Here is a 14,042-nt window from a genome sequence, read left to right on the forward strand (position 1 = left end):
TTATATGACACACCATACCTAACGTACCTTATTACTTTTTACCTTTACGTAAATAGAAGACATAACTCACATTGGCAGTGCCATTCAAGTCATTTGATCCAGTAAAGTTTAGCAGCATTGTCCTTACTCAGTAAGTACTACAATTTAATTAAGAAAAAAAAAAAAAGACAAAACCATAGAAATCGGTTAGCAGGTAGTCATTTATTTTAAATGTCTTCTCTCCACGTTATACAGTGAATCCTTATCTGGTTGCCCTTTCAGTGCTACTGCAATATAAGTGTTAAAATTTCATGATGCCTCTTGAATGCAAGAATGTTGAAATGGCCAAGTGTTTACCTTTTGTTATTTATTTGGAGGTGAAGCTTCACATTACAGCTAAACTAATCCAGCAGCTAACTGGCACAGTAAGACTAGTGAGTGGGACACAGCTGCTGTTCCTGTTCTCTTTTGGCTGTCTGGCAGTGTTCACACGACACCACTGTGAGTCAGTTCAAGGACCTGAGCCAGCAGAAACACAGCCCTACAAAAGCTGCAGAACAGCTTTCAGTACAAACTCCCCATGGAATCAGGAGATTGATAACCTGAGAACGTGGGATAGGAAATATATCGCTTTTAGTAGTTAGCTACCAGAGAGGTTTAACTATTAACTTGATGTACATCATGCTTGTTATAACAACAGCAACAAAAAATAGCATGGTCTTGAGCATAAGGTAACACCAAAGAGTGGTTTTTCAGATGTGTGTACCCCAGGTGGAATACAGTACACAACTAAGGTTAAAAGATGGATTCTGTTTGCATCTAGTCTAGCAGTAGCTACTGATAATGTCTGTGTTCTACCCAATACAGGCACTCAAACTTACATTAAAAACCAGAAGACATCTTAGTGATGATAGTCATAATCTGTGGTAATTATAAATGCCATCTTGGAAACAAGACGAGGTGATGTAAAATAGATCTCAGAATTTTAGTTTTCGTGGGATTTTTTTCCTTTGAATTGTTTTATTTCACATGGCACATTATCCATGTGTAAGTCAACTCAGGTGGGAATTGGACACCAGGAGAAAAGCAAGAGCCAAACCCTTCATGAAAAGAACACAGAATGCTGCTCAAAGTATGGTCACAGAATAAAGACAATGTGATTACTTACCAAGTTAAAAATGGCTATAATCAACAAGGCGCCTATAGTGATGACTGCTAAAGGAAGCCTAAGTAAAGGCATTGTTTCCACTTTTTCTGAGACAGTGCAAAGACGGCGCAGGAAAGGCCACCTTTCTGAGCAGCACTTCTGTTAAAAAAAAAAAGAAAAGTTTCAATAAGATGGATAACGTAAGGGAAGAAATATTTGTAAATTTAAAAATACTTTGTGTGTGCAAGAGAGAGAAAAGACTCTTTGTTGAAATCCTAATTTTTAACTCTGAATCCAGAAATTCAGATTCAATGCCTACTACCCCAGATTCCACACTTAAAAAGTGAGAAAATGGTTTTTCATTTCAAAGATACCGGGTGACTAAATGTTTTTGAATTTCTGCTATGAAGATACAAAGTTAGGATCTGAGTGAAAGGGCTCGAGAAATTTTAGAAAAATAGAATGACATCTTGCACTGTATTTTTTTATTCAGTTATAGTATTTTTCTTGGAACTACATTTGCAGGCATCTAAACCAAAACCAGGCAGTTCCTTTGCCATCCTAATACCCTCCATTTGCTGTTGCAGAGAAAAACCACGTAACAGAGCATATGATTTTAAGAGACTGCAAACATTGTTCAAGGGTGCTACAACCAAACATCCCCAGTGTAAAACTCAAGCCTGATTGTAATATTAGAACTTTTCTTTTTCTTTTCTCCACCAGTTTTTACGTATGTAGAAACTACCTGCATACCTATACATGCACATACCTCTCTACACAGACATATACACACATACACATAAAATCCACCTACCTGTATAAAAACTGCATGTATGTAAAAGCCATGCATGCTAACTGTATCTAACAAGTTATTCATATGTTTATAATTTTCATAGGGCTTTACAAATTATTATGAAAACTAATTCAAACTTTGTTTTGCTTTTAATATTGTTTCCACTATAGAAACCTCAGGATTTACAGCCAAAGTTGCTATTAATGACACAGAAATGAACATAAATAGGAAAATAGCCCTGCCACACAAGTGTTAATAACTTCCTCCTCCCTCCTAGCCACCTATTTTGGTACTCAAATTATTCTAAATTACAGTAATAATTTTCAAACACGACAATCCATTTCAGGCAGTAAAATCTTCTGGCAACCTGAGGTCCTACTCTCCTGTAGCTCCTATGGAAACTAGCAGCTTATCCCATCATCCTGAAAGACAGACTGAACTGCCCAATCACATCCGTCCACATTTTTATACTTACCATACATTTCTCAGCAAAGCACACAAACAAAATAAGTACAATGACGATTGCAACGACGCCAAAGGAAATTCCTAGTTTTGCAGTTCTAAAGAGAAGAGAAAGCCTTTAAACAAAGCAGCATTAAAGGAAAATGTCATTCAGACTGCACTTCAGACTAATGTTTCCTAACACTGTTTCTCAAAGTTTAAATAGACTTTTTTTTTCCCCTTCTGTTGGCACTGGATAACCATCAGATTGCTCAAGTTACTGTTGCTGTGTTGCACAAAATAAACTAAATTATCCTATTCCCTCACCGAGGGCCTGAGCTATTACCCTTATGCATAAATCACATGGAAATTGCACTCCAATAGCCATGAAAAAAAACAACTGTGCTATAAATTTCAGAAACATCAAACATCTGCTTTCTTGGAAGTATGTGAAGAAACTGGAAGCTCCTTTCTTGCAGCTCTACAGAAAAAAGGAGCACTGAGCACCTTTTTACCAGCTAATCCCATTCTTCTATTCCTCACTCGGTCAACGTTTTTACAGTCAGCTGTTATAAAATAGTAATCCTCAATCCCCTGATCATCTCCCTGTGTATTCTAATGAGTCATACAGGTAATTTAAGGAATATCTATATTTTATTTTCGCAGTGATATCTGGGCTCATTTCCCAGCAACACGAACGCACCCTTTTATTAAGGGTTAAATTACACCTAAGAGGGGCATCCCTCGAACCCCAATGGACTTCAAAAAGTTTCATGCATGTGAGTTTCACTTTAGCAATTGGCTAATTTGAATTATAAATTATTAAAATACTGGCACTTACTTGGGCATTACAAACACTTGTATCAGAAAAATACAGAGGAACACAAAACTTGCACACGCAAAGTAACTCTTCAGTTTTAGAATGGTAATGGTGCGATACTGAAACAGATTTTAATAAATCAGATTATTATAAAGAACATTACTTGTTTAAAATGCTATACCATTTTTGTGATTACATATATATATAGAAGCTTACACTGCACTATTCAAAACATACATAGAATAAAAAACAACAAAAGAAAGTCACCTCAACATTTGCAATATATACCAGCCCAGACCAAAGGATAATGTTTAACCTAGAGGAAAATCTAGCACCAATTATGGAAATCAGAACTTCACAGGTGCATGTGATCAAAATTCTTACAAAGAAAGGACCTACATGGAAGTAAATCTAGTGTATAGACGTGTGTATATATACATACATACATACATACATGTGTGTGTTTTTACAAATAACACACACACACACAACATATTGGTTCATTATATATATGTGCACCAGCAACTATGCACTGTGCATCACAGCACAGCACATTTAGGAACCTAACAATAACGGTATTATAGTTGCAATGAAATAACCACAGAAAGTAACTTCATTATGGATGCAGTATTTATACTTTTAAAGTTCTCATTACTTTTGAAAGTTCTTCATATAGTAAAACCAGGCTAACTCCTCCTGACTCCCTATGGCAAGAATTTAACCACAGATTAGAAACATTCTCCAGACCACAGATTGTCAAGGAAGAGTGGCCAACTTAAACGAATCATGAGACCCACTTTCCATTAGGTACCAAAAACCTCTCTGGGTTTGCACTCATCTCCAGAATCCAGTTCAAGAATGAAAACACAGTTTTAAGTATACTGTTATGCTGCTCTGAAGCAGAAATCAAAGACCAAAAACTATTATTTTGCTCTTACCAACCTCTTTTTCAAGACCAGGTTCTGCAAATATCAGTGAAAATCCACAGAAGTCGTCAGATTTGCCACACCATGGGCTGCATGCACAGAGATACACGTGTTACAGAATGTACGGAACAGCCCAGGAAGGATGCAAAAGCATTGTAGTTATACAGGGTGATGGTGCTACAGATTTATACACACTTGACAGCTCTGAAAAGTCTTTATAATTCATAGGGTGACCCATGAACTGCTAAGTTTTTATGTTGTTGACAGGCAGATCCAGAACTTCCACTAACAGCAGACTTTGCCATTTATGTGCAAAACGTAACCCCAGACCTTTTTTGCAGTTTAAAAATAGTCACGTAGAACAGCAAGTGTTAGAGATGGCTTACAGCCTCCAAACTCTGCCCTTAAGTATTACCAACAGCATCACCTACTAGGAATATAGGAAGTACAGTGTTAATGTCCTTGCCGTAATTTAGATGAAAGATTTTCTTCTTCAATTCACTGGTTCACATTTGATAGGAAATCTAACCCTGTATTTTACATTTAAAACAAAACAAAACAAAAAAAACCAAGAAGACAACATTGCCTACGCTTGTCTGTTTTGAAATGCAACAATAGAATAGTTCAGTTGGAATGGACCTACAAAAATCACCAAATCCAAATGTCTACATACTGCCAAACACACCACCTGCTACTGACAGACCATTTACTATCAACTAATCTGACATTAAACCAACTTTATTATTACCCAAAACCATGTTTTGGCTTTATACATAGGCTTTGGTCAGGACTGCACCCCATTTCTTCATACTTCTTATTTTAATAAACAGAATACAAATATTAGCTTCCTGTCCCTGCACTGCAACTCAACTCATTGCTTTGGACAGTCCTAAGAAATAAAGTTATTTCATAGTATCATACCACACAGAACAGCTAGACTAGCCATTGGCTTGCTCAAAGAATGAAAATAACAAGATTATTACTGAAAACTAAAGCAAAAAGGAAATTTAATTGAAACAAAAAATTGCAAGACAAATACCTGGTAGCATTTTTGAGAAGTAAATTTTGCATCTGGAGTTAAAATCGAGAAAAAAAAGATGACAGAAAATAAAAGCTTTGCATACTTAGTTGAACTGAGTCCTTCAATGGTTGACATCATTTCATCATAAATATCTTCCTCTATTCTTCCCTTCTGAGATGAATTTCTGTGAACGATATGAAGTCCATGTCACAAATGCTATTCAGAAACAAGTAATCGCTTAATCCTCTCTACCCAAACTACACAGTGGAATTATCACACACATTGTTTATCTTAACTAAAAAGCTTTTTGACAAGTACAGGTATCCTAAATTAACATTAAAATAACATCTGGCTACTTTCAAAACTGAAGGAAGATGGGTTGGGAAGAAAGCCTTTAGAGAGTGCCAACTATAACAAACATGAATTTAGATGCCTTTTAAAAGTCCAGAGACCTAGCTGAACATTTTCACTGTGGAAACAGCATACACACTGATTAATCAATCGAAAGATCACATACTTTCAGTAGACAGAACACAGAATCATATATCAATTATAAAAAAAAAGTACAAAAGTACTCAACAAACCTGTCAGAAGTCCTCTGGCGCCCAGTGGAACACAGAGGTATTTCCTAAATCATGTAAGGAATAAAGAATAAGTTACACACTCAACAATGTGAACAACTATTGAGAATGAACTTAAAGAGGAAGTAAGAAACAGTTTTATTGAGAAACAACATTCAAGAAACATTCTCAAACATAAAAGCTTATCAAAACCAACACTTTCCAGCAACATTTTCTGCTTTAACAAGTGGGTGTTTTCTGTCCTTTCTGCAAAAATTAATAGAAAATAATTTAACAAATCATTTCTCTGATTTTTCTCCATACACTGAAATAACTAAGCTGAGCAGAAACAAGTAAACAGGAAACTACTTGCACAAACCTGAATGGAATGATGCTTCGTTTTAAAAATTACCGCTGCCATCTCTAGGCCTCTGTTGGGCCTTGGAAGCACACCTGAGAGGTGTGCATCTCCTCCTTTCAGCTTTCAGTAATGGCAGATCATAGGAAAAATGAATTTTCTTAAATTATTTACTGACAAAAGCCTATTGCAGATGGAGCATGTGGAGCGACAATTTATTTTCTATAAAATTTCAAGTAAATCATGAGTGCATCTAGAAGCTAAAAAAGAAATAATTTGTCCTAAAACCACACATATTGAGTGCAACCCAAGAATGGAGAAATGCCAGAAGAAAAGATAGTTTCAGTGTTTTTCTTTGAAGGTTTACTACAAGCATAATATGCTAGACTTAAGTGGAGTGTGAATATTGTTTTGACTGAAGTAGTTGTTACACAGATACCTGCTTAGTTCTGTATACACATTTAAAGTAATGGCAGAAATTCACCCACAAAAAATATGTCAGATTTCAAGTTTCAAACCACAGACATAAGTAGTCCATAATTTTAAGATGACATAAACACTTCAGACTTCACCTTTCTTTGCCTTCCTTGTGAAGTCGAAGAGTCACTGCTCACACTTTCTCTGTGGTTTAGGTGGGCAAAGGGCCTGGCTGCTCCCCAGGACTCTAAGTAACGTGTCATCCGAACAGATGCCCGCATCTTCAACCCATCATTCACTCTTGTTTTAGGAAGATGATTGTTTGATATGCACTGTTTGGACTAACAGAAAAACACAGTAACTTAGAAAACAGGAATTGATACAAATTACAAACAAACAAAGCTCAGTGTAGTTGAGTAACAGTAAACTAAATAACCTAGCCACTTAGTAGGACTTGACATTCATCAGCAAAGTTGGCCAACCTCGACTCCTTTCTCTCATTTAATTAATTTCAGTTGTAGCAAATCATGACATAATGAATTTGCTTGAGCTGCCTTTGCAAGCCTTCACTTGTAAAACAAGCTGCCCGGTTTGAGAGTGATGATACCAGAGATCCTGGGACTATAGATGCAATTTCCAGCACAACAGCAGGAATATAAGATTCCCAATTTCTGAACTAGAGCATATCAAAACAATAGTCAAGAAAAAGTTACAGACTCACTCTTAGATTATATCCCTGTACAACAGGTAAACAGGCAGTACTCAGACAGCAGATCCTCTGTGGGTCTAAAAGAAAGATTAAACTACAGAATAAACTGATGCATCACTGACTGGCTACTTGCTACCATTTTGTGGGTATCTCCATGTGAGTAGAGACTACTTCAATAGAAGTAGACCTTCAATCTGTGAACTGTGCACACAATGGGGAAGGTTGTTTCAGCGTTGTGTACATAAAACATACAAGGAGGATAAGTTTGAGCTCTTGATAATTAAAAGTGGCTCTACACTGTTTCTCCCTGTAAAGATCCTGAAGGAAAGGAGTTCACCATTTCTGTTTTTCCTTTTGAAATGTTTTACTTGTCAGCCGCAAGCCAATCCAGACTAGTAATGCTTGAGGCATTACTCATCCCGAAATGGGTAACAGTTACTAACTTCATAGCTTGAAAGGAAGGTGAGTCTTGCATATAAAACAGCAAGGAGAAGCTACTAGAAGCTGCTGGAAGCTACTTCACAGAGAACATTGTATCTGGAAGTGGCTACACAGCATGGGTGTTCTTTAATGACTTCATCCCACCTTTTGATTTGAATTTGTAAGTCACATGCTTCAAGCAAATACATGGGCAAATATAAATGCTGACTGTATGAACCACGTATGAGGTTTTAGACACAGAACTGAAGGATGCGCTTTCAGATCTGAAGTCCCAACTCTAAATTATTCAGATGACTCACTCCACAGACACCACTAATTAAAATGAATTTAGATATGTGTTTGAAAACACGCACATACCCTTGGATCAACCACCAAGTAGGTTTTGATATTCATGGATTCAAGGTAAGGATCTCTAAGGTGTCCATTTCCTTCTTCTACTTCATAAGCCTTGCCCAAGTGATTTAGCGTTGCTTCAGTGATGTGTACACGACTGAGAATGGGAGAAAGAAAAAGACAACCAAGCATTTAGAGAAAGGTCATACTAAGCATTTCATTTACATTTCAATGGCTACTGCTACATTTCTGCTTTTCAGCCACCACGTGCTTTGGCAGAGAACTCCAAAATCCTGCCAGTACTTAAAACTGCATTTGCAATCCATCACCGCAGTCCTTTGTTGTACATCTTTCATACAAAGTGTCCCAAAAAACACTTCCCAGAATGAGATAGTATCAGTACAAGATTAAAAGGAAATAAGCACAGTAAGAGAAAGAGGGAGATAGGAGAAGAAACATCATTACCGAAGACCTGATGACTGAGAAAACAGACATACAGGCAGGTTGTTGCAGATGGTGAGAGCTGCACGGAAAGCTCACATAAAACGCACAAGGAAGGACTGCCTTAGGCTGGAAGTGCATGAGGAGTAACAAAGAAAATATGAAAAAAAAATGGAAAAGGTTTTTGTCAACAAGGAGGATAAGTCTTGAAGTCTGTCTTTTCTGACAGAAACAACTACATTATAACACAGCAACATGTCTAATGGGAGCAGCTGGCACTTTTTGTATCCACTCATGCTTTCCCCTTGGATGTTACTTAGTGCAGCATCCTGAATCACATATTTCCACGGAAATGATGGGTTACACTTTTCCACACAACATTTCTCAATGGGAGGCCTCAATATGTTCATGAAAGTATATACACATAATTTGGTTATATTTTTTCTAGTTGTTCATCATCCCAGAACTTTTCTCATTTTTCCTTGGCACTGAGGGGTTAACCACTGCTCCATCATTCTTACAACCTATCAGCACAGAGCTGGTAACAGCACACGTCTAGAATGGAAACTGACAGCACCTGCCTAACTGCAGAAAAAAGGGGGTGATGGTCCAGTCCAGCTCAATTTTCTTAACCTGAATAGGATATGTGAAGATAAAGCAGCCAAGAGCTGAAGACCCACAGCCTGTGACTTCGCACAGAGGAGCAGAAAGTTCCACGATTCTTTTGGAACTAGAAGGTAAGAGGTTTTTGCTTACTGACAATTTTCTAAAAAGACTATGTTTTGTTTTGTTTTGTTTTTCCAATGGATTAAGCAGTTTTGAAATACAGGCAAGTATTTGAATCTGAAATCTTACAGCCAGCTTCTGATCGCCACTTCTCCCCCCTCACAGGAGCTGAGGCATATTGAGTGATGTCTGTATTAACTCAGCATTAAAACACACACTTTTCTGTCTTTTTCTAATTACCTCATCTGTTCAGTATCCATTTTTGTTATGGATCCTCTCTCCTCTTCCCAAATCACACAATATCATAATACATTTCAGATCTTACTGCAAACTTCTTTCTATTTAACTTATTATGCTGACAACTTCCAGCAGTTACTAATGCTTTAGTGGATTTCATGATCAACACATAACAAAAGCTGCTAAAGCTGCCTCTCAAGGCAAGCTCTGACATGCACTAAGGCACGCATAACAAAGCAGAATACCTAAAACACTGCATTCTCACTTCCCTAGGCTAATATGCTTGAGCATGTATTTCAGTGTTTCAGGCACATCTATGTTAGAGAAATGGACATCAATGTGGTTTTAATCTTGGCGCAGTGCTTGTTCTGTTTTACCAATATATTATTATGTTATTACAAATGTAAATAAATTTTAGACTATGAAAGAAGAACAAGGATACTCAGTCAACAGGAATAAACTATTCATAAAATGAGCAGTTTCTCTGTATCTTTTCAAGTCTTTAGAATTTCTTCACTCACAAGGCCCAACACACTTATACTTCCTATTTTAAATAAAAACCCCAGTGACAAAACTTCTGCTGACTTTCAAAGGAGAAGAACTAGCTAAGATTGGAAACTAAGGAGAACCCCAGATTATTTTTCCACAGTAGAAACTACATAACAAGTAGAAACACCTCCTCCCTGGAAGGCTCAGTCTTCCAGGAACAGAAGAATTCCTGTGGACAGTTTTAACAGATGGAAAGTGAGTGCTACAGAAAGTATTACGTGTTATGTTTTGTAATCAACAAGCAAACTTAAAATAACTTTTATTTCTATCAGAGAATCAAACATTTGCATGACAAATGTATTGGAATAATCAGTTTTTAAGATTCGACAATAGTCCTAAATGTGATATTTGTATGGTATTCATGTCATATTCAGAGTTGTGTTGTTTGCTTTGCCAAGAAATGAAACTTCACAACTCTGTATTTTTGTTTAACCATGCAGAATTGCTCTGAAAGACTCAACCTGGATGATATTGCAACCATTAATTAAGTTTCAATTAGTTTGCTTTCTGTTACCAAAGAAAGAAAAGAAGGTGATATTCATATCCTTCTGCTTTGCAGATACAAATAAGAAGAAACTCTACAATGACAGTGATACTAAGCAAGAAAAAAAAAAAGTAATCAGAATCTCAATGCTTAATGGCTTTCAATGGAAAATATATACCTCTCAGAGTGCCATTCCATTAATAAGTGTTAATTTGCAAAGAATACCAAGAACTTGCAAAATTACAGCGTCATTTGGGAAGGGAAAAAATAAAACTGTTAATATGGTCATTTTTGTGTAAACCACTGAAAAGACAGAAAAAAAAAAAAAGAAAAAAAGTGCTAAATTATAATCCCCAAGGTTCAACTTAGAAAACAACTGTATTATCCTCATTTAGGAAAGTATGCAGTGCTAGCATTTAAAAAAAAAAAACAAAAAAAACCACACATTTATAATTGTCCTTTTCAGTAAGTACCTTCAAAAGCACAGCAAAAATATGAGCCTCAAGCCCAACAGCCCGCTCTGCTGAGTGACACAAAGCAAGTCATGCTACATTTTGCCTCAGCTCATCCATCCAGGCCTACTCATTCTCCTTCCCATTTCGCCCATGCCAAATACAGCTCGGAGAGAATACACAACAGCCAACAGCTCTAAATTCTTCTTCCTTGGACATTCCTCTCCAGGGTTTATTTTAATTTCTGAGAGTTCAGGGTCGTGAAGTGTTTGAATATAGAGCTAATGTAAATAAGTGACCAAGGAACCAACTGATGTATCACCAGAAACATTGACTGCTGTGAATATGCAGCTTTTCTTTGTCAACTTTGTCAAGTTCTGTTTCTATTCTTAAAAATATAGTATTACCCTTGTACCCAACACAGATCAAGTCAACATAATAATACAGTGCTAAAGCCACACAGCTTTCTCAAATGAAGGAGAGGTCAAGAAGTAGTCATTTTTCTAATAATATAATTTTACAGCTCATTAAAAAATAACCAGAAAACATCAGCTTTTTACTGCTTGGGTAAGTACACATTTGTCCCATTCTATTCACACCATTATATTGACTTGTGTCACGGAACAGTTACAAATTCCAGACTCACAAGCCACGACTATGAGAAAGGTGATGCCAGTGAGCCAGCAGTGAGAGTGGAAGGCCTCACCCAGGTACGCCTGCAGACTCCATACGGTTGGCTAAGGAAACATCGTGAGACCAGACATCGTACTGCCACTTGCGGAGGCCGATCACACCACACAGCACGTTCCCAGAATGAATGCCAACTCTCATGTTGATATCTACACCTGTAGCTTCTCTCACCTGCCTGTAGAAGAAGAAAGGAGTTAGAGTATAATTTAGACTTCTGTCCTTCTCTCTTCCTTCTGGAGATCTATTAAGGCTTAGTCTCATTATATGCTCAGTGCAAAGGCAAGAGACAAACTTATGACCTAATGCATAACTATCAAACTAGAGGCAATAAATAATATTTGACAATGACAACACTAACAACAACTTGATTCAGCACCTTTATAGGGTCCATACAATTAAAAAGTCTTTTGTGTTCTGCTTACTTTATTGCTTCACACATGTCCAGTCCCATTTTAACACAGTTTCTGGCATGGACTGGCAAGGACACAGGCAGGCCTGAGACACAGTAGTAACAATCTCCCAGGATTTTTATTCTCATGCATTCATTTTCCTGAAAAATAATGATTAACATATTTAATGGGGGGAAAAAAACCAACAAAAAAACAAAACCTGCAAGGAGACTAATGACACCAAAACTAGGACTTTTCTACATCATTTTGAGGATTTAAGGCTGTACTCAATCCTGTTTGAAGCAAAACCTATTTCTCATTTTCTGCATTCAAATGGCTGGAGAGTAATAGAAATTACTGCTTCAACAGTTTCTGAAAAACAATCTTAATAATTCCTGAATTAATTCTTGGAACTGTTTGCAACTGAAAAAACTTTCAAAGAATTTATCATTTGGAGGATGAAATCTACTTAACTATCTTTTAATATTCATCTTTTTTATTCAGGTGTTTATAAATTAATCACTTTGTTCACCTTTTCATCAGATTTTTAGGACAGTGTTATAAAATCTTCACAGAATCTAGGGAGAAGTTAGGAATTAGGATGCCTAATCTGGTGTATTTGCATACAAAAAATTTATTTTTAAATTTAATGGAAGAGGAAGTTGGCACACAGTAGAGTTTGCTGTCACTCAACATCAAAGCAGTTTGGCAGCAGAAAACTCCCGAACTGTGCAACAGAAGACGATTGCCTGTTATCGGCTGAAGAGAGGAAAGAAGACCTCCTCATATTGTCTTTTGTTAAGATATTACTGACAAATTTTAGCTACAAAGTTTACAAGCAGACCAGGGCTACTTCTGCCTGAGAATAAATAAATAAATACAAAACACCACAAGAATCTCTTCTTATAATCCAACAAGAGAGCTGGAAGACCTTGTCTCACAAAATACAAGTGCTTTTTAAACCAGGCCATTTGCAGAAAGTAGTGAAAAATTCAGATGTATCACTCAAAATCCCAAATCTTTTATATTCTTGTACCCAAGGAACAGTTGCAAACAGTGACCAAGTCTCTTTCACCCCAGCTCCTACTGTAGCACAAAAAGCAGCTAGGATGGCATGACTTATTTTTGTGCATTCTTAATCCCTGCTTTGATACAAGACAGTAAGTAGGGCCCTCTTATTTTCCAGTAGTTTGAAGTTCTAACAACAACTGAATTTGAACTAAATTAAATCCCTGCTGCACAATAAACTGCAACATGTACCTTTGCAATCTGATCGAACTTTCCAAAAAGTTCATTCAGCATCACTACTAGTTCCTTAGGAGAGCAGTCACTGGCAAGGCGAGTGAATCCTACAATGTCTGCATAGAGAATACTAGACAAGAATAAAAGGAAACAAAAAACAGACAGTTGAAATACATAGATGTGTCTATTCCACAGTCAGTTGAACGTTAAAATGCACTTAAATAGAAAGCACCTCAGCCTGGGGAAAACAACTCCAGAAAACAGGGCGAAGTATCCTGACTCATTACAAGTTCAGGTGACATTATCTTTCAACAAGAGGAAAGGAGCTCACTTCACCCCGAAAATCTGTCTCTGATTTTCAGTACCACTGAACAACATGTACTAAGAAATTAGCAGCTTATATGAATACAAATACCTCTAGAGCTTCAACTTACCTAACATTTTCGTGCCTTTTAACGTATAGAATATGGAAGTTGTTGTCATGCATTTGCCTATTATCATTAGTTTCCTTTAGCCGTTCTATGATTGCCAGCTTCATTTCCATAGATATATGAGCTGGTAGTATGGATAAAAGCAAATTTTCCTAAAAGGAGGGAAAAAAATTAAGGATGTAAAACTCCTCACATAGTAATTTTGAAACCGCAGGATTTAGTGACCACAAAAAGGAATTAAGGAGATAAAACCTCTTTATTCAACCATCCTTTGAGTAATGAATGTCACATTTTCCAGAAAAAACTGTTCCATTTCAGTTCTCAAAAACACTGATTTTACAACTGAGTACGGGTGTTGCGTTTTATTTTCTTCCTTGTGGCCTAGATGCCACATCACTCTAACTATGAAACAGAGGAAAGAAAATCAATATTACTACAATTTCTAGATAAATTAAA

General features: G+C 36.8%; 1 protein-coding gene across 1 annotated transcript; it reads right to left on the reverse strand.

Moving 5' to 3' along the window:
* Positions 1-159: 159 nt before the first annotated feature.
* On the reverse strand, positions 160-14,007 carry LOC100548914 (adenylate cyclase type 7). The gene is made up of 12 exons (XM_010717795.3): positions 13,590-14,007; positions 13,174-13,285; positions 11,947-12,074; positions 11,541-11,699; positions 7,970-8,102; positions 6,618-6,803; positions 5,712-5,755; positions 5,231-5,311; positions 4,123-4,195; positions 3,202-3,299; positions 2,395-2,479; positions 160-1,285 (listed from the first exon to the last, which is right to left on the reverse strand). Exons 1-12 carry the CDS (start codon positions 13,697-13,699, stop codon positions 1,118-1,120), a joined length of 1,377 nt encoding a protein of 458 aa, XP_010716097.1. The 5' UTR covers positions 13,700-14,007; the 3' UTR covers positions 160-1,117.
* Between the last annotated feature and the right edge of the window lie 35 nt (positions 14,008-14,042).

The sequence above is a fragment of the Meleagris gallopavo genome, chromosome 13 (assembly GCF_000146605.3).
Source record: "Meleagris gallopavo isolate NT-WF06-2002-E0010 breed Aviagen turkey brand Nicholas breeding stock chromosome 13, Turkey_5.1, whole genome shotgun sequence".
NCBI classification, from domain to species: Eukaryota; Metazoa; Chordata; class Aves; order Galliformes; family Phasianidae; genus Meleagris; species Meleagris gallopavo.

Bases quoted from the DNA above. Each gene is read 5' to 3' on its own strand.
- LOC100548914 (XM_010717795.3), bottom strand. From the start codon at position 13,699: ATGGAAATGAAGCTGGCAATCATAGAACGGCTAAAGGAAACTAATGAT. The intron at 8,103-11,540 runs GTGAGGCCTTCC...TCCCATTCTCAG, and splicing joins GAGTCTGCAGGCGTACCTGG to TCGTGTACACATCACTGAAG. The intron at 3,300-4,122 runs GTTGGTAAGAGC...AATCTGTTTCAG, and splicing joins AACCTGGTCTTGAAAAAGAG to TATCGCACCATTACCATTCT.